Raw genomic sequence first — 26,677 nt, 5'->3', positions numbered from 1 at the left:
TGTAGCTGTCTATCACTAACACGGTCCTATACTCCAGCTACTGGTATCCTTATCAATGGTGTGCTGATACCCGTGTTTTGTTATACATCTTGTAAGTGATGCCCAAGGTATGTCTTTATTAAGGCCCTCTCTATCAGATGCCAGACGCAGTAACCATCTCTGTTCGATTCTGAATAGGGGATTTTCCGTTATCCCTGGGTGTGCCTCTAGAACACACCATCTGATGAAGTCTGATAGATGGTGTGGGTCGTTGAAGTATGCCATCATCTTGGTGTTGGTCTTGTGGTATCTGAAATTGCTACGGTGTTCCCAGACTGGGTGAGTTCGCTTGAGGTTAGGAGCAACTGTTTCTCACACATCATGCTCCTTACTTTCATAGTTTCTAGCTTTCATCTGTTTGCTACTCTCAATCGCTTTGTGCATGGTCACTACCACTGAGTGTGATGCATGCCTTTTTATCACTATTTTATTTAGAACACCCAAATGCATTCAGAAGGTTCATACAATGTTTTGATGTACATCGGTGCTAATTGTTCTACAGGTTGACGTCATGGATCTGCAGGTACCACTTTTTAGGGTGGTCACTTCATTATTTAATAGTGTATCACCAACAAAAAGTGTGGCTAGATCTTAATTTGGTCCTGAAGAATTGCCTTCTAATTGAAATATTGGCAAGAAACATGTTGACCCAAGGGTGGCCACGATCATTAAAGTAATTGTTGGGTGGACCATTTCCTTCTGTTTTAATTTCACTCCTACACCCACCACATCTATACTCACTAGCGCCCTCACACACACGGCACCTTACGGCAAAGGAAATAAAGACCTCCGCTAAAAGGCCCCGTCAAGGGCACCGATCGGGTATTGCAGCGCCGACCTGATTAGGAGCAGACCCGATCATGAAGCAAAACATCCCACTGTTGGGGGGTGTGTGAGGGTCTTCTTTCCGAAAGGAGGACATTTCCTCCTGCTCCTAGTGTTACCTCACGTCCACCTATAGTGTTCACTAGGAACTGCATACCGTTCTGCTTTATAACATGGAGAAATGACCATATCCACAGATGCATAAATGAAACCATTGTACAAACAAAACAGACATAAATACAACTCAAAAGTCAGAATACGATCCTTAAATATAATTCAAGAACACCATTCCAGTAGCCCAATAAAATACACTGACAACGAAACAACACAAACTAACTAATACCATATGACTGGAAGAACTACTCGCAATTAAGAACTGTAGCCAATGTCATAGTATACTTGTAAAAACATTTTACATAATCTTTTAGGGAGAAGAACGCATATTGCACTTACCTTCATGTTTGATTGATGGTAATTCCTTTAAAAAATTTCCAAGATCTTTTGTCCCACGTTTCGAGAGTTTCCCTCCTTTAAAAAATATAGTTTCTCATGTTTAATATTTTGAAATGGGATTCATGCCAAACACATTATATATTGTTGCCCAGCTTTAGTCCAACAGAGCAAAACATTTCTGTGACTGTGCACATCAATTAAGACATTATTTAATTCCCCAACCTCGCACAATTTACATACCTTGTCAATATGTGCTAGCAGCATAGATGGCTCAAACCATTGTCTGGTGATACTAAGGACTGCAAGAAAACAGAGGTGTCTAGGGGCGGAAACAGACCTCCCGCCGACAAATGCTTTTTGACTGATCATAGAATTGCAAAGCACTGAATAGTTACTGAATGCTTTTTCTCATTGGGGCGGTTTCTAAGTAAATGAGAGCTTTAGGCATTGTGGGAGTGGACTGCTACATGCTCGACCCTTATGTCCCATTTTCAATGTGCTGCTTTTTTGGCATTGAAACCCAGTGAGAACCCATTTCAGATATCACAGGGCACGCAGGGGTTACTGGGCCCCAAATCGATTGTTGGGGACGTTTACTACTGCTGTCCTGTGAACAGATCTGGTACGGCACTGAATACCCAGCACTTGACTCGCAAAGGTAGCAGGGCAAATACTCCAAGGCTTCTCAGGGAGCTAATGTGGAGGTCACAGATTCATCACTCAACATTCACCCAATAGAATAAAATAAATGCTGTCCAATCCAGTGCTTAACTTCATGAAAAAGAGAAGTTCTTTATTATCCACTATACAATACCACATAAAAAGGGTTCTCAGAGTTTCTACAGGTACAGGTAAAGAGCAGTAAAGTAACATGCAAAGCAAAATCACAGGTGCAGGGAAGTTGTAAAAGCACAAACAAATGATGCATTTATGTTATGTTTTGGTAATGGGATTTGTAAGGTGCACTCATCACCTGGGTGTGTATGCAGGAGACAGAGAAGGAGATAACTGAGTTGCCTGAGCGAAGCGTAGCTGAAAAGCCAGCTTGGGAGCAGGCTGATCTGAGGCTGGGTGGGAGGGGTGGATGGGTCTGTTCCGATCTTGGGGGCAATGTGGGAGATGGTATGTCCACCCATTCTGGCATGCAGAATGTGGAGTATGTGGCCGAAGTGAAGTGCAGTCTGGTTAGGGTGTGGAAGCGGATGTGGTCACTGAGGTAGGTAGGGGCTAGGTTGTACATTGCCTGTAGGTTAAGAGTTAGTGTTAGACCTGTCTGCCTTAGTGTGGCCTTTCCCCAAAATGTCTGCCTGTTTCCCTCCATTTTTTTACTGAAATTCGTTCTTGTTGGCCTTAGAACTCTGTGCACTTTACCACTGCTAACCAGTGGTACAGTGTTTGTGCTCACTCCCCTAAACATGGTAAAATTGGCTTACACCTAATGTACATAGTTAATTTACATATAAGCCACGTGTAGAGTGGGAAACAATATACCAAGGGCTTGTAAAATAAATTTTACTAGTGGGCCTGTGCCATTCATTGTGCCACCCACTTAAGTAACCCCTTTAAACATGTCCCAGTCCTACCATTGCAGCCTGACTGAAGATTCAAACTGCAAATTCCACTTGGCAATATAACCCCCATGCCAAGCCTTAGACTGCCCTTTCATTGCATATGTCATCCCTATTGTAGACCCGAGGTAGCCCATAGGGCAGGGTCCTTTTGTAATCAATCTAGGTTCAGCTCTGAACCCCAGCATTGCTGCAAGGAAGCTGGGCATCATAATCGACAACCAAATCCCGTGGAAAACCAAGTGAACAAGCAGCAACTGGTTTCCACACGCTCGAGTGGCTCAGAAAAACATTCCGCTGGCTCACACTCGACACCCACAGGATGGTAAACCAAGCGTTTGTCAACAGCAGTTTTGACTATGGCTATGACCACTACATATATATCTGCGCCAAGTTCACCAACAAACACTAAATAGTTTAAAACACTGACACTAGCCTCACACTCAACCTTGCTCATCAAGTCCACATCAGAGATCAACACTGGCTCCCCATCCATCTCAAACTCTTCACTGGGAGAAATTGTGTTGTTGGTTGACTGGGGTGTGAACCCTGGTCAAGCAGCAGCCACAATCCCCTGCAAGGTGAACCATAAAAAGTAACTAAATTAACCTGTGCTTAACCCTGGGTAGCTTGACACACAAAAAGAAGTCAGGCTTAATTTAGAGGCAACGTTTAAAGTGTTGAAGCAGCACACAAACAGTAATAACGTTAAAACACAACATAAGAAAATCCCTAAACCAATTCAGAAAAATAGAGTACATTGTAATAAATGATTGGACACCCAAACAACAACAAATCCAATTAGTAGAATCAAAATTATTGATTTTTAAAGTTTTAGTGGAAATAGAATAAAAAAACACAAAGCGCCAACAAGGGCTATTTGGTTGCACCGGAACGGGACAAAGTCACAAGCTCAAACCGACGGTGATGGAGTATGGGCTGGTCCACTGAACAAAAGTAAACTAAATACTGGCTGTAGAGCTTTGCAAGGATCGGAGGCGAGCAAGCGTCGCACAGTCAAAGCAATACGTTGGTTCCGAGATGCGGTGAGACTGATGTGCGAGGTCCTGTTGAGTTGTAGTCGAGGATCCTGTTGAGGGTTTGGTCAGATCCGATGAGCAGTATAGCTGCAATGCAGTGTTTCATCATTATCGTAGAGCTGCTGTTGACAAAATATGCGAGGACCTGGGTAGGAGACTTGCACTCTGTTGGCGAAGTGTCGGTTCTGAAGAAGCAAGGGTGATGCAGACCTTCTGCACTGGGCCAAAATCACAGAACAGCAGCGCTGCATCGGTTCTGCTCCAGGAAGCGTCCCAGAGCCGAAGAGCTGCATCGGTTCAGCTATAGGATGCACCACTCAGCAGAGAAGATGAGGAGGTTCTGCTGGGAAGCACCTTAGGCCAACTTTCAAGCGTCCAGTACTGGGGAGGCACCACTTGGCAGGGTAGCCTCACAGATGGCAGAGTCAAGGTGCAGATGCAAGGTTCTTGGAAGCCTGTAATATCCCTGTGGCTTCAGATCAGGATGCCTGCCAACTAGCCCTTGGAGTCACTCTAGGTTCTGGGTTCAAGTGATGTGGCTCCAGTCTTTCTTCAGGCAAGCGGGGCAGCAGGCAGTAGGTCAGCACATTAGGGCAGCAGTTCCTTCAGAGCAGCAATCCAGCAGAGAAGCAGTCCTTCGGCAGCACAGACAAAGGACCCACAAGTTGAGAAGAGTACTGATTTGGTGGGATCTGTGGGCTAGTTCTTATACCCAGTCAATCAATCAATAAATCAGGGATTTAGATATTGCTGCAAATCACCAGTAAGGGTCTGAAGGCACTGCAGTTGCTAGCTGCTTCGGGGTGACCTTTTCATTTGAACAGCCAGGTCTTGAGTCCTTTCCTGAATTGCCGGAGTGATAAGGGGGCCTTGAGGTGCAGTGGTAGGTCGTTACAAGCTTTGACTGCTATTTATGAGAAAGAGCGTCTTCTGCTGTTGACATGGTATATCCGGGGGTGTCTGAGAGGAAGAGGGAGGCAGATCTTACGTGTCTGGTCGGTTGGTGGAAGATCATGCGATTGTTGATGTATGCTGGTCCTTAGTGTAGGTAAACATCTTGAACTGGCATCTCTCTGGATCGGGAGCCAGTGTAACTTCTTGAGGTGGGGTGTGTTTTGTAGTGTCTGCAGTCTTTTCAGGAGAAGCGTGGTGATTCCTATGTAGAATGTGTTCTCGTAGTCCGCCTGCTGGAGATGAGGGCCTGCATAATGGCCCTTCTGGTGTTGCCTGGGAGCCACCTGAAGATCTTTCAGGGCATAAATAGGGTGTGGAAGCAGGCAGATGAGACTGCGTTGACCTGTTTCTTCATAGATAGCTTGCCATCAAAGATGAGGCCACCGTTGGAGACATGGTCTGTTGGGATGGGGATGTGCAGAGTTCAGCAGGCCACCATGAATCTTTCCATGGCAAGGTGTTGTTCCCAAAGATAAGGACTTGAGCCTTGTCTGTGCTGAGCTTGAGACAATTGCCCTTCATCCTGTCGACGACGTTCATCATATATCTGTGGACGTTGGTGGAGAGGTCTTCTGAAATTTAGAGAATGAGCTGGGTGTCGTTGGCGTAGGATATCTTGTTGAGTCTGTGTGATCTGACGGTGTTGGCCGGGGGGGGTCATCATGTACGTGTTAAAGAGGGTGTGGCTGAGGGGTGACCCTTAGGGTACGCCACAGATTATCTTCTTGAGTTCCTGAGGTGAATGGTGGGAGAAGGATTCCAATATTAGCCAACAAAAGATCACGCAATATGAAGGAGATTCTTACACGGCCTGTTGAAGCCACTAATGTTCCACAAAAAGCAATGACAAACTGTTTGAACTGCTCCCACCTTAACAATGTATTATCTTGCAAGAGCACCACCCATCGATGGTCTGGCAAAAATACCAACCTCAATTGTACGGCTGACTGCAATAGCCAACATGTTGTTTACGCTATCAGATGTCCCTGTGGTCTATACTACATTGGTAAAACTGAGAGATCTTTGCGTACTCCTACCACAGAACATAAGAGTAGAAACAGAACCAAGACCCTGAGTTTACCATTAGCACAACACTGGCTGACATTCCAGCACAACATTGCACAACATTGCACAGTTAAGTCTCACTGTCTTAACTGTGCAAGATTCACTGTCTTAGAGAAGGTTAAGTTTCAACCAGATAAAGACATGTCCAGGTTGTTGTCTCAACACGAGACACACTGGATACAGTTTTTTGATACTCTTACACCAAAAGATTTGAACGAAAAACTTGAACTGCCTTGTTTCCTGTAAAAGTAACATATTATTTCAAATGAGGAACTTTTTGCTATATGATTGTTTTCTTGTTAGACCGTATTTGACCGTTGCATCAAAGGACAGTCCTACATGTCATGTTTTATGCCAATTCACCTTATGATTTATTGTACATTAGCATTCAGCAGGATTTTCTTTTCATTACCCTTACCTTTATGAAGTTGGTCAGGACATTTATTTTACTAGCATAGGATGGTTTAATTAGATTTCTGTTCAACAGGTTTTGATTTAATCACTTTAAGATCATTGTTCAACAGCATGTACTGCCACACGCATTTGGTAGCATTTATATGATTTATCATGTTTCAATTAATTGTGTATTTAGGTTAGTGTGGGATTTATGGACCTTTCATCGGCCTTTGACCTGGTTGACCGGGCATAGCTGTGGGCAATTTTACTGAGTATAGGGATTGACCCATCTTTAGTAAAATTTTTAGCTGGTCTTTACCAGGGGCTTTTAGCATCAGTCAGGGTTACAAGGGAGGGGGGATGCACTAGTCACTTTAACACTAAGCGGGGTGTTAGGCAGGGTTGCATCCTGGCGCCCCTTCTTTTTACTTTATATATTAATGCTCTTGATAAGTCTTTAGAGGGGGCATCATTAGATGTTCCACGTGTAGGTGATTCTGTAATTCCAGTCCTCCTTTACGCGGATGACGCAGTGTTATTGGCCCGAACTGGTCTGGGTCTCCAGAGGTTGTTGGATTCCTTTGGGGATTTTATGAGATCCTTAGATTTGCAGATTAACAACAAAAAGTCACACGTTATGGTTGTTGGCAGACACCCCAGGGGCCTAAAATGAAAACGCTTTTTATGCAACAGCGCGGAGGTATCTAGGGTACCTGTCTTCACATATCTTGGGGTCCTCTTTGACGAAAAAGGTACATGGGGATCTCAGCAGAAGACTAAGTGTAACGCCGTAGCTAGGTCATCGGCAGCGTTATTGGGCTTTACGAAGCGGTTGGGGTCGAGACCTATGGAGGCACTTTTAAAGTTTTATAAATCCACTTTTACCAGTCGTGTTCTAACTCGCTTTACAACATGTCTCTGGATATTTCCACAACATCTCTGCATTTATATAAGTTGAACTTTAACATTTTTGCAACTTCGACTTTGAGCGCCTTCTTGAATAGGTCCTGATGCCAGACTTCGGCCTATCTTTATCTCTAGTAGGTAGTTCGCAATCCAGCTTGGAACATACAGAGTATCGGTAGTCTGATCTGCTTAATATATTTTCACCCAATAGGCATGGGAAAAACTTGTGAAAAGTCCTATTCATAAAAAACACTTTTACTAGTCGTGTTTTAGTTCGCTCTACAACATGTCTCTGGATATTTCCACAACATCTCTGCATTTATATAAGTTGCACTCTAACATTTTTGCAACTTCGCCTTTGAGCGCCATCTTGGATAGGTCCTGGTGTCAGACTTCGGCCTATCTTTATCTCTAGTAGGTAGTTTGCAATCCAGCTTGGAACATACAGAGTATCGGTAGTCCGCCCTCGATTCTCATGACTCTACGGCTATTGCGCACTTTCTAATCAGTAACACCTGCGAATGCAGTGATCTTCTCCTACGTATATAAAGCCGGACGTCCTCACCCTCACTAGCTGCTACGCGGTTTCAGGGTGCCCGTCATACGAACAGAGAAGCGTTCCAATACACTTTCCAGGTAAGAACTTTCCGGGGACACAAAGATATAGTAGTAAGCGGGTAGGCTCTCTATATAACCAATATTTGGTCTGCATAGTAAATCGTTTCCGATTGCCTTTCAAATCCAAGGGCCGCCCCTACAAATAGTAACTACTTGCCCACTCCCGCTGATATTATTACCATCTAGCCTACGAGACACCAGTACTATGTGCCTCGGTGGTATCTTGTAGCACATAATATTAAATTCAGATACCTCATGTCGAGTTACGAAAATTGGTGAGGTCATTAGTATAAACTATGTTTGCCACCCCCCATGTAGCTAGTCACCATTCTGCTCTATATCAGCCCTAACGAGAGGCATATCACATATAGTACTAAATCCTACCTTAAATCTGTCTAGGCTCAACAAACTGGTTTGGCGCCTGTGATAGACACGCTCTTAGAAGATAGAAGGACCAACGCCCTACTACTACACATTTGGAAATGATACCGGATTTTGAATAGAAATAAATAGAAAAATCGGGTGCTTCTGATGACTACACACCAGGTGAGGTTGCATTATGTCACACTGTACTCACCAGGATAGGCGCACACATATGATTTACTAGACAACTCATAGTCTCTGTATACTGATCTTTTCCAGGCCATCTCTGCCGACATCCTGGTGTCCCTTATGAGACACCGTTTTACTGGTTCTACGCACAATATATAAAAAAAAAGCAAGAGAGTACATCATATTCTTGCTCATTGTAAGTTTCTGGATTAATTCCTGTCCCCAGTTTCTAAACCTTGCGCCATGATATATCTCACTATGGCTCAGGTGACTTTAAGACAAGACCTGTGATCTTAAATTTATTTTTCCTTTTGAAATAGAGCTCTGTACACTTGATCTGCGCTCCCGGAACCTATATCGTAAGACGCAGTTCCATTTTTTACGTAGGTATAATTATTCCTAGTCTAACAACTTCTGGTGAAGGTTCTTATCACTATATGCAGCGATATTTCAACACGTTAGGAGGAACTCTGTTTTTCTTTTCTTTTAATTTTGTTTTCCTCTATCATTGGTACTCTGTGAGCATCTTCACTCTTCCCCTTATCCAATAGGGCCCAATACTAGTAGACACGACCCTTGTTGGCACTTGTTGGACCCCCATTTTTGTCTTTGTATCACTTTACAGCACCCCTAAGAAATTCACGTATGAGATTAAGTCACTGTTCTAAAGAAACTCAGGATGCAACACGGAAATACATAATGTGTTATAATTTATTTACAGGAAAGACGACTCCCCAGTTTTTTATCTTTATATGTATATGTGTATTGTTTATGTTGGCCCTGAAGAAGGTGATAAAAGTTATATATGTTCACCAAAACGTACGTAGGCCCTATACACCTGAGATCTATACATGAGAAAAGAAAAAGAAACATATAAGAAAAAAACAGAATACCATCTAAGAAGCATCAAAATATAGAATTGTTTATGTAAACAATTGTGAACATCCATAGATTCTCAGCTGTACAGCCTTCCTTTGTTGCTATATATGTTGTCTATTTAGTTTGGGTATGACTTTGTGAGAAAGATTGGTATGGTGAGTTAGTTTAGGAATGAGTGAGAATGATATTAAGTGTTCTATCTGATCATATCTGGGGATTGCATTTAGTTATTCTCTTTTGTTCTAACTTTTGTATATGATGAGCGTAGTAAGTGAATCAATGTAATGTATGTTACTAGAATGTTATTAAAATGTTTTTACTGTGATAAACTGAAAAGAAAATAAACAACACAAAATAAAAACAAATAACATAAAATATAATATGTCTGTCTGATACTGTTTATGTGTTGCATCCATATGAAGATTGAGTCAATTTAAAAGTATATAGGTCAGTCCAGAGGTGTCTTACAGTTTGTGACTCCAAAAGTGCAACTAGTCTGTGGGTGTGGAAGTGACCTCTGGATGTGCAAATAGGCCAGTGCAGAGCCCTCCCGATTACAAAGGGTGAAGGGCCCAACTTTCAGTTCCCTGTGACGTTCCTGGCTCTAGGAGGGGTGTAGGTCATAATTTGTGTCAGCATTAATGTACAATCCTCACACACAATACAAGGAGAGCAAGGGCTAATGTTAAGGTTATCTGTGGCACAAGGCACCAGTCAGGACCCACTGTAAAATCTGGGATGCACCCACCAATTGGGAGTGGGGTCTTGTGGTGGAGCACACAAAACAAGATCACAATCATGCACCTGGCAGCCATCTTGTTTTTGGGAGTGGTACTTCTTGGAGAAGAAAAAGGCAGAAACTGACAGAATGGTTCCCTCTGCATTACAATGGAGAACCCTTTCTCTAACTTCCCTTATCCTTCTCTAACTTCCCTCATCCTCCATCTAATCTAGTATGAGTTCTCAGGAAGAAATAGCCAAACAGGTCACTAATGCAAGGTCACGGTTTAATTTCTAAAGGCTGGCCTGACATCTTTTTCTAAATGTTTAGCGCATCTCAAAAGTCTAATGAATGCCAGTGACACACTTTGCTAGACTTGGAGGTGGGGACTCAGCTACATCTTTTGCCATGCTTTACCCGGGGCAATGCTAATGTATCGCACTGTTCTCTTACGATTCACTCATCAGCCATGGAGCTCCATGTGACACATTCACATTTTACTCTCAGCACTCACATAACGTGCACATTGGATGTCAGCGAATAGACCTACACGTAGTGCTTTAGTGGAATTGCACTTAGCACAGCTAGTAGGCTTGTGCATTACTAGAAGCAAAGAAAAAGGACCTGCTTTGAACTACAGATACAGAAGTGGTATGTTACCATCACCAAGCATCTAGAAGCTGATACATGGATAGAGCAGGCTGGGTCTCAATATCTTTAGTCGTCCCTGGCCTCTACAAACTCCAATGAATGTCGAGCACACTGGGCACAAAAAATTAGGGCTGCCATGAAATTTGAGGTTGAATTACTTAGGACAGTGGTACATGCTCGTAAAAATGTCCTTATCCCAATAGACCTCTGTACCTTCAAGGAAGAGGTCGCAGTACTAGCGGTTCATGAATTCAAAGACAGAAGTGAAGTCTGCTGTCCCTTGCAAATGTCTGCCTGCGACTTTGCAGAATGCTGCCTCATAAACATGTATCACGCAGGAGTACTGCAAATCTTTGCAACTTGCCTCTTTGAACAGTTTCAGATCAATTAATGTGGCAAAGGACTGGCCAGGATGCTTCACAGACGAAGCACATACACAGAACTACAATATAAGCTGACCAATTATACAATTCACCCCATGTTCTTACAGCATTACAGAGTGAATAAAGCAGCAAATTCCAAAGCAATCTCTTAGACATCAGTTCACCAAAATGCCAGAGCTAGTGAAAGTATCTTCAGGTACGCATTCATCCCCACAACCCAATGACATAACTGGACTGCCCCCAACCCCAGTCTCCCCCCTAGAAGCTCAACAGCCTTTTATTTGCTGATGACCAGCTAGGCTACAGGCAACGAAAATAAACTACAACAAGTAAACAGGGTTGCAGGCGTTATGGTCAGGGTCATTCACAGAGGACGAAGGTGCTGACGCCATTTTGGCCTTCCCAATGTACAAGTCCCCGGGAGAATACATTTTCCCAGGAGAATATTACAAGGTGGGAAAGGACCTCTTAGTGCCCCATTTTAACCTAGCCTTCAAAGAAACAGAGGCCCAAGGTTCTCTAGGGATCATTACTAACAAGGCCACCATTCTCTTCTCCCTAAAGATAACAAGGATCTGTTAGAATGTGCTAATTACCATCCGATCTGATTACTCAATGAAGATCTGAAAATCCTGGCTAAAGTGCTGGAAATGCGCCTTGGGAAGATCATCCCTTCTATGATGATCAAAAGATAACTCATCTGCAGTGCTAGCCCTCTCTTTGGATGCCAAGAAGTTTGATCACATAGATTGGGCGCCACCTCTTCCAAGTCATGTCCCATGTGAGCCTGGCCGAGGACTTCATATGCAAGGTATGCCTTCTATACAATCTGCCCACGGCTGACGTCGCCTAAGGAGGCTTACTGTTGAGCTGTTCAAGGTGGGGCAAGGCACCCACCGGGGGTGTCCTCACTTTGATTTTTCCTGGCCTTTAAACCTCTTGTGGCAGCGCTCCGCCAGGCACTAGGGGTGAGAGGCATCTGCACTAGTGCTGGGGAGATCAAATTCCCCCAACAAACTGATTATGTTCTTTTCCTTTTAGCCGAACCCTGTGCTTTGAATCCAGTGACAATGTCTATTATTGACAACTTCTTAGGGTTATCAGGTTATAAAATTAAGAGGTCCAACCATGAGGGCTCCCCCTGGCCCACTCTATAATGGTGGAATGTATCCACGGTTACGATAAGCAGTGGGTCTCTACAGGACTTCGCTACCTGAGTGTTCGAATCAATGTAATTCTCTCCCGAATGGTGGAAGACAGTCTCCTACCTCCGATAGACCGCACAAGGCAAGATTTTCTGAGGTGCTCTCACCTCATTCTGTCCCTTTAGGTTAAAAGGACAGTGGACCCCAGGTTCCACTGCCACTTTGGTATGGTCCCCCTTCGAATTCCTAGTTAAATGTTAGCAAGCATAGAGGCAGACATTCGCTCCTTTTGCTGGACCAGACGCAAACCTACAATTACCCCATATGATAACTTACAGTTTGGAATGTCATTTATCACAGTAGACAGTGCACATGGGCCCTCGAATGACACCTACTTAAGATGACATGTCTCTCTTTGCCACCATACCGTACTACCTCCAATCGAGTCCTTGCAGTGACTGCAGTGTCCTAGAGAGAGTCAAAAACTTCTGCGAGCCCCAAAGCTGCTGCACCTCAAAGCGCCACTGTAGTACAATGCGGCCCTCTGTATAGGGCAGAGCTGTTCTTCTGGGCATCCTGGTATGCAAATGGCCAAAGGAGAGTGGTTTCCCAAAGTCATTCCTTTCTCTGCGGACGGAGTTTATACTCCGGCCCACGGACCAGTTGTTTTACCGACAACTGCTTTACTACCGGACATCCGTTCTTGGCAGCGAGCTGGTGGAGTTACCAGGTTCACCCATTCGCCAATATCTTGAATACCTGGGACGCTACAGAAAAGTGGTTTCTAGACTGCATGGAGGACTTGACTAGGCTGACCCAGCAACTATTGATCGTCAAGGCCTACAACACAGGACATTTGGGCTACCGTACTGGGAGAACACGACCGGGTTCTCAAAGACTACAGGCTAAGGCATGGGTACTCACAAACATTTTCCCAGGTGCCAAAAAGTTTGGTGTGTGATTGTGCCCGAGGGCAGCATTGATACCAGTGAGGAGGTGGCCGGGGCGAGGGGGTTGAGGGGACTTTGAGGTAAGGTGGGTGTAGGGGAAGGGAAGCATATATATCCAGTGGCTGAGCGGAACAATGTGAAACAAGAAAACCTGGGATTATTCCTAGCTTCTCCACTTTGCCAAACTGCATGATCCTAGGCAATTGTTTTATTTCACTTTCCCACCTTTTTCTACAATATCACATATAAGAGGCCCTCAAAATACGAGGCTTCAGGATGCGTACTGTACAAAACCTTCTGCTGTGTTTTATTTAATAAACTATACTGTTGTTCATGCATTATAGGAAACCAGTCCACCCACAGAGTGCATATAACAATTGACTTGCCTCTTTAGTTCCTTATTGGCATTGTTGTCAGGGTAGAGGGAAGAAATAATGTTACTAAATTCATGTTTGAAACATATCACTTTTAAATTAACACTTATACATGCACTGATATAACCACTTGTTCTAAGGTGAAAAGGTTCTGCATGATAATTAAATATGTTGAAGAAACTGTCATATTTTTACACTTTTGGTGCAAGATGTATTTTTTAAATGATGGTGCTTGTAAAGTAAGGTGCCTGGCTCCCTAGTTACATCCTTCCAACACCAATTTACCTTTAAATAAATGCCTGCCTGTTTATTTTGCATCTTTTTATTGTTAGTTCTGAGTCAAGTAAACGGCCGCCCAGTGCTCCTGTTGACCAGAAGGCCGCAAGTAAAGGTCAGGAGGGCCACACTTTGAGTATCAATGGGCTACAGTTTCTACCCCATGACTACCCCATGACTGATGTTGGAATTGTAGCCTAATTCATATCCTATGGCTTTGCTCAAAACTCTGTACTTATAGGGCGGCGGTCCCATCTCCGCCTCCATGGTCCATTTCACATCACCCCCAACCTGCACCTGGTGCTACTGTGTCTGACATACCAGACTTGACAATCCATGAACACAGATGGTTAGCAGTAGCCAAACTATGCACTCTCAGGAACGGGAGACAGACCACCATGCTTATATGTAGCAAATGGCAAATTGAGCTTTACAGTGTGGATAGTCATGCATACATCACATACAAATTAAACAAAACATTGGACGCATGGATGCAGTGTGTGGATCCTTCCTGATGATAGAAGAGTCTGTTCCACCTTGAAAGGGTACGCTCACCACCCTCCCCACTCAAGACACAGACAAGATGCTCAATCAACACTGCATCCACTGCTCTTGGCGATCTTCTTCGGCCAACAGAAACATGATGCAACTGTACTCTGTCCCAGCCTCCCACTAGACCGCCACCCCACCTGGACTTCACCCACGTTCCCCCACTGTTCTTTTTTGTCCATGCCCACCCCTTGAGGCATCATGCTCCCCTCTTCCCTGGCAGTCCTGGCAGACTTCCTGCCTTGCCCATGGTCCCAACCCATTCAGGTTAGAGAACTACTATTGGTCTTGACGCATTGTCCCGTTGTATATGTTTGCTTATCCCTGATCCCTGCCTGGATTGCTGCTTGTCACTTCCATTTTCTCCCCTTTGTTGTACATTGGAAGTCAATGCCTATTTCATATGTGATGTTTTTAGTAAATCAATAAATAAATGTTGCAACAAAAAAGTAATGGTTTTCTTAACTTCCTTGGTGTAGATTTGTGTCACTTTCCCCAAACCTGTGAATGGTCGGCACAGGATTTATACAAGCACTGTATCAACTAGAGCACCTTGATTTGAGGGGCAGTAGCATTTCAGCTTTGGAGAACCGTTACAGTGAGATCACTTCATCATCATTACTTGCCAAGACGCAATGCGAATAGGTCTGTGCTTGTGGCCGAGCTTGATTCTATAGGCAGCAATCAAGTAAAGAAGGATGTCAAGTCATTGAGGTAATCCTGCAATCTCAGAAACATCATCACCACAGGTTGGGACAACTTGCTGTGCTACATCTGGGCAATAATAACAGCTGGGGTCTGCTCACGACCGGGGCACGGAGTACCAGTTAATCTGGGCAGCAGGTGAGATGTACAACCTGTAAAATCTAGTGTTAGTGTAGCTCTTCAATGAAATGTGAAATGTTGGTTATTGACGACATTGATTTCCATTGAACCGTCATCCCCTTTACCCCGTGAAAATTGAGAACTTTGGTGCCCTTTCCCACACTTGCATGACATCTTAGTGCAGTCATAAATTTCGAAGATCAGAAAGGGGTATGAAATATACAGTTATGACTATGAGTGTTCACAATATTTGCATGTTACTCCTCTAGAAACACACACTATGTCATAGACTAAAGAACATTTGCAAGATGTTAGCAAATTCAACTGTCATAGAAGATATCTCCACACCTAAAATAAGGCAGATCCTGATTTTGGTATTCAAGATATGAGAAGTCCAGGTGTAAATATCACTTTTTCACACCTTACGTTAGAAAACATCTTGTGAATTGCATCCAAAATGTGAAGGTACTGATATAATTATGCAGACTGCGTTAAGTGTTTATTTAGATTACTCCTTCCTAAATCACCCAGTACCCCATTCCCACCTACCCAGGCCTGGTTCAATAACATGATTTCAGATACATGATTTGACATACAGGCTCGAAACTTCCTCCGTAAAAAACAGGAGCATCATTAAAATTATAATCATAACAGAATTATGGCAAACATAATTACATTTAGTTAAGTTGCTATCTCCTGTCTCTCTGCAAACCCTTGGCTTCACCTCCATGATTTACAAATACATAGCAAAAAAACATATTTAACTACTAGAAAAAAGGTAGAAAACATTGGGTGTAGGACCTGAACTACGGCATTCCGTCAATACAGAAAACAAGCCTCTGTATGCAAAACTTTATATTCGGGGTGGGCAGAACTCCAGAGAGTTTCACTCAGCAGAATTTCGGGGAGTTATGGAAAAAAACCAGGATATTCAGCAGAATTCTAGAAAATCTTCTCGGATAGCAGCAAATCTACTTGAATGGCTGCCCTCTGACTGTGACATCCTCGTTAAATCGTGCTAGGGACGCAACATCTTGCTTGCATATTCTTGAGCCTCGCGGGAGAAAAATTCAGCCATGCGGCGATTGCCGGAATTTGACAAGGACTCTGCGTTAAATAGTAACATGAAGTGGCCAAAATCCTGCAAATTTCACGGGGGTAACAGCTACTTTATATCCGTCGGAGAATTTAAGACCAAACAAACTAATCAAAATAGACACTTTTCAAAAAGTTGACTCCTTGAGAAGCATCCAGCAGAGTGCAAATCTACTGCATGTTTGTGGACTGCAGAAAACTTATTTACTAGTGGGTTGAAATAGCTAAAAGAAGAAAAACTTTTTGGTATATTCAAGGCACAAATTGTCTTCAATGATGATTCAACTTGGCCTATGTGCGAGAAAGCACACAAAAACGGGATTGTCAGGCGCCTGATAGTGCCAAAAATGATACTAAAAAACTAGAATTCTTCCTCCGACTCGAAAAAAGAAGTTTGGATTACCATCATGTCACCTAAATCCCTTAGTGAGAATACCGTGCACAAAACGCATGACGATAATCACACTTTTCAAAATTTTGCGGTTAATTCTTGAATCTCTGTGACTTTTGGCACCTACTTTATAGTTGATATTCTGTGACAAAAAACTGTACCTCTATGACATTCCTCTCTGACAGAATAATTAAAATACATTGGTATGTCTTATAAAATATTGTAATGTAGGTTCTGTATTTTAAGTTGAGTTAAGTTACTTGTAGACCTTGCAGCTCAACTGTCAATGCAATCTAGGTTTGTTAGCTTGATGTTGTATATTGCAATATGTATTTTCTAACCTTCATAGATGCTTTGAAGTTGGACAATAATAAGGACATGCAATCCTGTTATTGGTACATAATTAAAAGCATAAGTCAAATGCATTATTTTTCATCTAAGGTTATTAGAATGGAGGAGAGGAAACATATGCTGTGAAAGTGGGGGGAAATAGGGGTTGGAATAGAATGACCTCCTCATTTTGAGTTACCAGCACAGGTGTATAATTCTGGGGGAACAAAGACGCGCTTGAGAAGTTAGTAGGAATGTAACTCAAATTGTCTGGGGCCAAACTATAGAGCCCTGGAAGTCCCTGCTAAAATGTTGAAGTACTAAACATCTCAGGGTTTAAAAGAAAAACGGTGGTGCATATTCTCAAGGATGTATCGCCGAGTTATCTGCACTTTATCGCAGCCAAAGTGGCGATAAATGTATCGCCCCATTCACAAGCTTCTTCTAACAGCCCATTTCACCAGTTTTCCTGCGATAGCAGCTGCAAAAAACATTGCCATAGATGACCCTGGCAACTAACGCTAATGAGATGCAGAGTAGACGTTCCAGTGCAAAAAGCCGCAACAACACCACACCGCAACAATCTCAGCAACCAGCTAGATCGGCGATAAGAACCCAAAACAGGCGATAAGGCACGTTAGCAGCAGGAAATCAACACCTGCTCTGACCTGGTGTAAAGTTGGACAACAGCCTACACCAGAAAATGGAGCATAGCCCAGAGCCACACCTGAAGACAAACAGAAGGCATGGAGCTACTGATCATGCAGCTCGGAGCCCAAACAGGGCCACAAGACCCACCGCCACTACCCCCAGACCCGCCACCCCCCCTGGACCACCGCTGCCCCCAGACCACCACAGAGGCAGCTCTGACACAGACAGCGGACCTTCAGAAAACACACCAGCCTCACTGACACCAGAGTATGTCATTGCCCACTACAGGCTCAAAAGGACAACCATCCTCCGCATCCTGAACATCATTGCCCACAGGCTGACGGTACCAACACAGCGGGCAACCAACATCCCACCTCAGACAAAGCTGCTGGCTGTGCTGCCTCTGTTGGTCTCTGGTACCTTTCAACCGACAACCGTCAGAGTCGGAGGAGTCTCACAGCCAGCCCTATCAAAGTTCCTCAAACCTGTCCTGGATGCCATCATCAGCTTGGTACCCCAATACCTATACTTCCCCCACACTGCGCAGAAACAGCTGGAGGCCAAGCAAGGCTTCTACGCCATAGCTGGCTTCCCGCATGTGTTGGGGCAATTGACTGCACACATGTCCTACTTGTGCCCCCTGCCGACACTGCACACAATTACCTCAACAGAAAGCACATGCATTCCATCAATGTGCAGGCAATAGTGGACCACCGAGGACTCTTCACCAATGTCGTCGCCAACTGGGTAGCTGGAAGCGCTGGTTGATTATGGACTGTCGGAAGATATATGCATCATGCACACTGCCTGGGTAGTGTGCATGATGCATACATCTTCCGACAGTCCATAATCAACCAGCGCTTCCAGGCTGGCACCTACGGAAATGCTCTGATCGTTGGTAATTACCAAATGAACACACCACACACCTCAAATCCTCCATCATGCAATTCACAACTCTGGGAATGCACACGTCACAAAGTCACATACAAAATGCCAAAGAACATGCCCACCCACCAGACGCTACAGCACAACTTACAGTGGAAACCTGGGACAACAATGTACACAAGCCATCAACGGCATGGCACCTCAGCCTGCATCTTTATCCAGACAGATCTCACATCTCCTCATTACAAAGGTTCCTACAGTAAACCAGACCCCATCTTCTGCCAACCTTATGTTCGTGCTTCTCTACACATCACAGGTATTCGAATATACACGTTATCGTCAAAAGAAAGGATAAGTACCATGAATTACCAGAGGAACCAGTTGCCCCCACACATACACCATTTTATCACAGTTTACCAGTAAGCCAATCCTCAATACAGGAAGACTGGAGATGCGGGTTCTAGACACAGTGAAACAATGCATTAATTTGCATTAGTGGATGCAGTGTAACCAGAGGTCGGATAAACTAAGTACTTGTGCTTACGATTAGCAATAGGAGATTAATCTGCACACAAATGTGCTTCTGCTAAAGAGGACTCCAAATGCACCCCGATTACAGAAAGCCATAGAAACATATCTGTTCACAATTAAGAGGCACAGGACGGACCTATCTTGTGATGTTAGGGTATGGAAAAAGGTAAAAGGCAAAGAAGTTCTGGTATATCAATACTGTAAAGGTGCTCTAGCTACCCACAAGTTTAACGTTATTGTTGCTCGCAATATAAATCAATTAACAAAGATAATCCCAGATGGTTTTTGTAAAATTTGGATACACATTTTTATTATTTCACATGCAATATCGATCATAAATATTTTTTTAAAAACATGGGTAGTTACACATTATAATTTTATACACAGTTTATAAAAAATAAAACATAATACATAAAACAAGTATCATGAAAAAGTCGACGCGGCGTTTCGATTTTTTTCTTTATCGAGCACCTTCTTCAGGACAGATTCTCAAAGTTAACAGTTGTTAAAATCATTGGTTCAGAACCCAATTGTGTATTGTGGTTCGTTTTGCCTCAGTATCCCTTCAATCTTGTGGGTCTGTTGGCTATCAGTGCTTCCCTTGCGGGAAATGTCTTTATGGTCGTACGTATGGCGTTACACACTGTTCGGAGGAGCCACCGATAAAAGAAATACTTCTTACTGGTATTTCGTTTGTTTCTTGAGCGAATCGCTGCAGTGGATGACCTTCTCCTGATTTAGTCACCGGATCCGTTGTTTCGCATAAACAGAAGACGGACCCGGCGTCGCTGTGACGAGAAGGAGCAGGGAGGACGCATGAAAGTACAAAGACTTGAGTGTGAAACGCTATAAAGACGGGAGGCCAACTCCCGAGTCTTCGTGTGCCGGTGACTAAATCAGGAGAAGGTCATCCACTGCATCGAACATTGGTATATCTCCATATTGAATACTGTAAAGAGGGGACTGAACACTAGAGAGGAGTGGATGAGCATTATTACTTAGCGGATAACTAGGTCTCAAACCTACACATACAGAAGAGATAATGTTCTGTTTATAAAATCTAGAGTAGCCTTATGAGGGTTGTTTGCTGACCCACTGTAAGTAGATTCCATGAACCGGCCATGGAATTCTGCAAAGGTGGACAGTATAATATACCAACAAACACGTGGTACATATCGAAAGATATAGTTCCGAAACAATAGTATGAGCTAATGAGTAAGAAAAGGAATTTAACTGATTATAACCGTCCACACCTATTGGTTTGAGCGGTTATGATTTAGTTTGGGAGCCACAACTGAGGATTATCGTGACTAACATTGGTAGAAATGTGTCCAGAAATGATACATAGATATCAGGAATCTAACTCTGTGCCTATCCATATAACTAATGATAGTAGGAGATTTGAAAACAACAGACATCGGGTGGATTCAGGTACGGTTCCCCCTAATCAATGTAAATAACATCGCAAGCAAAGAATGTAAACCTACCCACTAGAGCGAAATAATAATATGAGATAATCAGTATGATAAAGAATGAAATGGTAATAAGATCTTTAGGTCTACCTTTACTGTGATTATAAACGGCGACATCAAATTATTCAAGTGGCTATTATGCAGTTTGGTCACCACAATTTAGGATCAATTTCACTAACACTGGTGGAAATGGGTCCAGAACGGATACATAGACACCTAGAATCGAACCCCGGACCTACGCATATAACTAAATACATGAGGGTATTGCAAAACAACAAACGTAGGACAGATTAGGGTACAGTCCCTTTAAACCAATGTAAACATCACTGCACGCAAAGAACGTCAGCCACCTACCAAAGCGCACAGTCACGTGATCCAACTGACGCGCTTCGACACAGGTGCCGGCATTTAGATTGTATATAAAAGGGAGCACCAAAAATAGTCGCAATTTGATCTACTAAAAACGGCAGAAGGGTGACGCACTTGGAACTAACGTGCATAAAAGTAAGTGAACCATAGATACTTTTGATTGACGAGAAGGGCTATAGTTTATCAACTGTGGGAGCCGATTTTAGTGAATGAATACTCAGGACATTCTTGAATCGGGCATCCTTTTAGAATAGTAGGAATCACATTTAATCATGCATAGGCAGGGAATACATTCTAAACTAAATATGTCTTACAAATGCATGTTTAAGCTTGGCCTTAACAAGGCGAGCTTTAAATTGGAAGCTTATATACTCGTTGCTCATTGTTTAATAATAAACCAGTAATTTTTTTATGGCCTTTACTGTGAGGAGCGTACGAGTATGGACTAAGGAAAAGAGACTTATTTGTACCACATGACATTTCCCTTAAAAATAGAGGCTACCATTACATTGCACCAACGCTACATTAGAGAGAACTTACATGTCTATATCTATTTGATACAAGGAGGAGTAGAAAATAACACAAAATGACCCCTTGTTATAATATGCATTATTCCTAGATCTTAATACCTACATGTATTGAAGACGGGATTAAGGAAACTGCCCAATATAACCATTAGAAGTACATTCCAGTGATATCACCATGTTGTGGTGAGTATGATCTATATACATCCTTGGTGAATCCCTTTTACAAAATCAGGGAAGCCATATAAACCGAATGAATAACCTAGAAATAAAACTGGCCAAAAATAGCTTTATCCATAGCTAAAATATTGGATTATTGGTTCTTCCAGATTGAGACATCTATGAACACATAAATCGTTCATAGAGAAGCGCATGGAGCTCTGTAAGCCCCGCTTGTTCCACAGCATCCGACTCCAATGAAAACAGTTTTCTGAATAATCGGGTAGGTCAAGCAAGAGCAAAGAGTCTTGATAAGCCTTAGGACTTAATACTAAGACTACAAAATAATTATGTACCATCATTTTCTATTTAGACCTCTATCACAGGAAAAGAAGACCCCAAGGTGTATCTGAAGTACATGGTCTGGTATTGTTCGGAGACAAACCAGAATATTCCTTGGAACGTTATTCAGAACCTAAAAGGTGGGTCCTGGTCATCCTCACCCACATTAAGGAAATTAGGAAAAGTATGAATGAATGAATGAGAGAGTCCGAATGAATGAGGGTTTTGTAAAAATTGGGTTCCTCGAGGGGGATTATGACATCTTTAGTCTGTAGGATTTTCTCATAAACACGGAATAGAGTTGTGAGGTAATTATTTATTTCCTTCCTTCCTTTTGCCCCCCCCCTTTTTTGATAACTTGTATCATAACCACTGAGTCAATGTCCCTTGGGAGGGTAACAAAATGTTAAACGAATTATAGAATTGATTAAATTGTCTAAACACAATGCTGAAACATAGACTTAGGCACTATAGGGCATAGAAAACAAATCGCTCATAGAGCATTGTCTAATTGTACCTAATTGTTTTAAATAGGATATACATGCTGTTACGAGAAGAGAGCTATTTTACACATACATTGTCCTGAAGAAAGTGGCATAGAGAAATACATGAGCTACCGAAAAGCGTCGACGCATCATTGAATATTACATCCACGGAACCATACGGGTGTTGCTCTTGATGAAATGATTAATGGACACCTGTTTTAAAAAAATATAGATTGAGTTCAATGTGGAGTAACGGAAATTGAGATGCTTTTTACTTTTTGCACTTCACTTGGTTGTTAGCTCTCCAGTATTTTGGTTTTTATATATTGTCATTTCATACAAACTGTAATTTTAATCCCATGCACAGTCAAAACTGTTGGTCAATAGGACTTTTTAATTATTCTTTATATTTATTTATTGGTTGTCACATTATATGTCATTATTAATTTTATTAAAGATAAACTGTGTTTCTCGTCAGTATCCACACTATCGGACATCTTCAGCAGCCCTCACAACCTCCTGCCTGTTCTGTTGTTTAATTGATGCCACTTAATTACCCTTGAGGAACTGAATATATGAGAAATGGAAGTATGATATAAAAAAGTGAGAGTTGTTTGACAGGAACATTACCCATCGCTAATATTGATTAGAGGGTAACAAAATAGTCCCAGGAGAAATCCTCTTTTTTTACTCTCCATGCTAACGACTGCTATTTTTGATTGCTTCTTTTGCTGCAATGATCAATGGAGTCAGGCTGGAGAGAGGCTTGGCTAGTTTAAAAAAAGAATGCTGTAAAAGCTCCTTGGCTGACCCTTGCCTGTCCACATCCATTTCAGGACCGCGATTGAGAAAATCTCGAAAAACAGAAGATAACCTCTCAGGATTTTGGAGTTCTGGCGTACCATTAGTAGCTATGAGATATAATGCCCTGAGCTGATTTTTATTAAGGTAAGGGGACTCTCCTTTCACCATTTCTATTGCCATAATTCCTAAGGACCAGATGTCTGTGTCACAACTTCAGGTGCCATCCAGTAGGGAGTGCCCACCATTGTGCTCCGTTTACTTTGCTCAGGGGTAATCTGAGCACAGAAACTGAAATCAGTTAATTTCACAGATCCGTCCATTCCTAGAAGAATGTTATCACTCTTGATGTCTCGATGGATCACCTGGTTTCAATGTAAGAAATCCAAGGCTTTGAGGCACTCTCTGCAAACAGCTGCTATCTGTCCTTCATCCATACACGTTTCTGTAACAACGTTGGTCAAGGATCCACCAGCCAAGTATTCCATAACTACCCAAAGCTCATCCCCAACCAGGTCACTGTCTAAATAATTTACAATGTTGCTGTTTTTATTTTCCCTCATGACTAATATTTCATTAATAACGAATTTCTTTTTGGGCTGCTGCTGGAGGTTCATTTGCTTTATCGCCACCTCTTGTCCCGTGGCAATGTCAATCGCTGTGTAAACAGTACCGGAAGCTCCCTGACCAATTTTTTCAAATCTTGTATATTTCTTCTTAGGGTCTCCAACGCTCACAATACTTCTCAGTTTTTTTAAGATCTCCTCGTCTGTCATTTTGGACTTCTTTTGTTGTCGGTCTGTATTTATGTACAAAGTGCTTGTGGTTGAGGTGTTTTCAGGCTGAGTGGTCACCGACGAGGTTGTCTCCTCCTTTGTTGGTGCTGATAAAGCAATGGGTTCAATTACAGAGCGTGTGTAGATGGATTTTGTATGCTCAGGCCTAGGTGCAATGACAGGTGGCGGCTCATTGTCATCTTCCTCCTCTTCGTCCTTTCCATCCTCCTCTTCTGATACAGGGGGAGCCAGAGGAGGCTCAGAGGCTGTTTTTGTGCTCAGAGGGTGGGTAGCAATGTATCCATGCGCACTTTTATCTCCTGATGTGAAGCTCATATATTTCTGTCTGTTCACAGTTTCTTTGGAAACATAAAATTTAAGGACATCTAGGACAGCTTGTGGGTTCTTTTTCTGTTCCAGTTTAGTAATGTTAGACGTCTAGAGTAACCGTGCCCACTGCTCCGGAATTCCAGTGAATTCACCAGTGATGGCGTCAAACCCCACATGAATTGTGTGTTCGAAGTCTGAAGGAAGAGAGATCTCAGGGCGTTCTTTCTCCTCCTTCTTATTGGTTTTATCCCCTCCTCCTGGGAAGATGGAACGTAGTCTGGCTTTTTTATTCTTCTCTTCAGGGGCCATTGGGAGTGGTTTGGAGCCGTGGTTCAATATCGAAGAGTCACGGTTGTTACTGTTCATTCTCAGTGGAGGAGCCGGAGGTTTCTCGTCAGTATCCACACTATCGGACATCTTCAGCAGCCCTCACAACCTCCTGCCGGCGTCCGTGGCTTTACTGCACCGTGCCCCTCCCGAGTCCCGGTGCGCGTGCTCGGTGGCCCCCTCCCCGGCTCAGTCCACCCGCAGGCCCCCCATTCTGGCCCAAGCCCGGCTCCCGACCTCCAATGCGAGCATCAGCAGCAGCACAATAGCAGAATGTGGGGAGAGGTGAGACCCAGGCATGTGTGAAGGAGGCAGGTGACCGATGAATGAGAATGTACACAATGCCAAGTGTGGCGTGGATGTGCTGGACAGACTGCAATATGCAGACCACACATATATCCATGTCCACATACACCGCTGGTGAATGGAGTGTAGTGGACAGTGGACGCAACCATGTCACCCCAGCCAGGGGGGGGGGGGGGGAATCACAGAAATGTAGCTTGTTAAGTCCCCCCTGTAAGCGTGTGCAGAGTGGGCTGGCCCGGAGTGGGGGTGTGAATAAAAAGCATGTAGCCCTGGGCGTGGTCCTCTGCCAGGGTCGGTGCCTCTCACGAGGCATGACGCCGACACCGACGCCGTGAGCGGTGTTGCTTGCGATCATGTGCGCCTGCTGCACCCCGGACCACTGGTCCATGAAGCCGTCTTGCCCACCCCTGCACACTCAGGCATCACTGCTCACCTGCCAACACCGGCGTGTGTCATGGATGGCCCACCATGTGCCGCTGCAAGCTCCAAGTCCGAGGCCCGACCTTGCCAGCCTCCTCAGACCATCACGGCCTCCGCGACACAGGCCCGCAGTACTCCTTTCTCGTTTAAGTACTCCACCGGCTGACACAGCGGACTAGTATTTCACACATTTGGAACTGAGTCTTGATTACACTTTGGCAGAGTACACATTTATGGCTGAGTTTATGTCACTATACTCCCTTCGATGTGGTGCCACCAAGTCTGTATTTGGCATTCCAACCAAACATGTCCGTGAGCCCCTGCTGACTTCGGCATCCGGACTACACTGCGGGGTCCTGCAGGCCCCACACCAATCCAATACAGTTCGTACCAGGCCCGACACGGCATTGTCGCACGCTACACACCTGCTTAGCTCTACCTCCATGAACCACAAATCGTCTCCACATGCCCTTCCAACGTCGTGTTAGAGATCCAGGATGAGATGGCTCGACAACGGTTGACCCGCGCTGACCGCTGCCTCTGGCCTACACTGCGGTCAACTAGAAAACACATTTGGAATGGAGTCTTGATGTTTTCATGGCAGTATTCATGTCACAGTACACAAGGAGAGGAGTAAGAGGAAGACATGCATTAGTCCGGAGGAGAAATGTCTCTCCATTACGAAGGTGATGCGACACTACCAACAACTGCACTGGTGCCCTTAACTGTGCATCGCAGGCCTACGACACGTGGCTGTGGGCCCCTGCTGACCACTGACTCCGGCACAGACTGCGGTTGAGTAGATCACACAATTTGAACTGAGTCTTGCTCTCTTCATGGCAGAGTTTATGTCATTGTACAGGCCTCATCCCAGACTGCTTCCCCTTTCAGCTATGGTGCTACTAAGCAAGTGCCCTGAAATCCATGGGCACTCTCTGGGTGAACTTTGGTGGTGTCGGAGTTCATGGAATGGGGGTTGTCTTCATCATCATGTAGCTGATACTGACATGCTGGTAAAGAGTCTGTAGCATTCAACTCCGCCATTTGCCTGTTTCTGCTTGCTTCTGCCCTCTACATCATGCCCTGGTAGGACACCTTCCACTGTCCCCCGCAACCCTCTGCCACATTCTTCTTGGACATCGACGAGGACCTGCTCAGTTCGCGAGACCCTACCTCAGTGCAGCACAATTCACGTCCCGTGGTGGTGTGCCTGTGCCGGCCGCAGTGCATCTGGGGCCAGTAACTCTGTGCAGCTCTAATCATGGGCCCTTGCTGTTTGAACCATGTACTGCTGATTGTCTGATCACTGTTGTG

General features: G+C 43.8%; 1 protein-coding gene and 1 pseudogene across 1 annotated transcript in view; both read right to left on the bottom strand.

The window, feature by feature from the left end:
* Window positions 1-26,677, bottom strand: part of LRRC63 (leucine rich repeat containing 63) — a 382,612-nt gene that overhangs the window by 226,219 nt on the left and 129,716 nt on the right. Inside the window, exon 4 of the mRNA XM_078656022.1 lies at window positions 1,318-1,392. Within this exon, the coding sequence (XP_078512148.1) occupies window positions 1,318-1,392 (75 nt within the window). The remainder of the gene's footprint in view (window positions 1-1,317; window positions 1,393-26,677) is intronic.
* LOC144771676 (serine/threonine-protein kinase PAK 3 pseudogene) lies at window positions 23,100-24,758 on the bottom strand (annotated as a pseudogene).

Source organism: Lissotriton helveticus, chromosome 8 (assembly GCF_964261635.1).
Source record: "Lissotriton helveticus chromosome 8, aLisHel1.1, whole genome shotgun sequence".
Classification (NCBI taxonomy): Eukaryota; Metazoa; Chordata; class Amphibia; order Caudata; family Salamandridae; genus Lissotriton; species Lissotriton helveticus.
The sequence above is the reverse complement of the archived record's forward strand: the minus strand, read 5'-3'. Positions and strand labels throughout refer to the sequence as shown.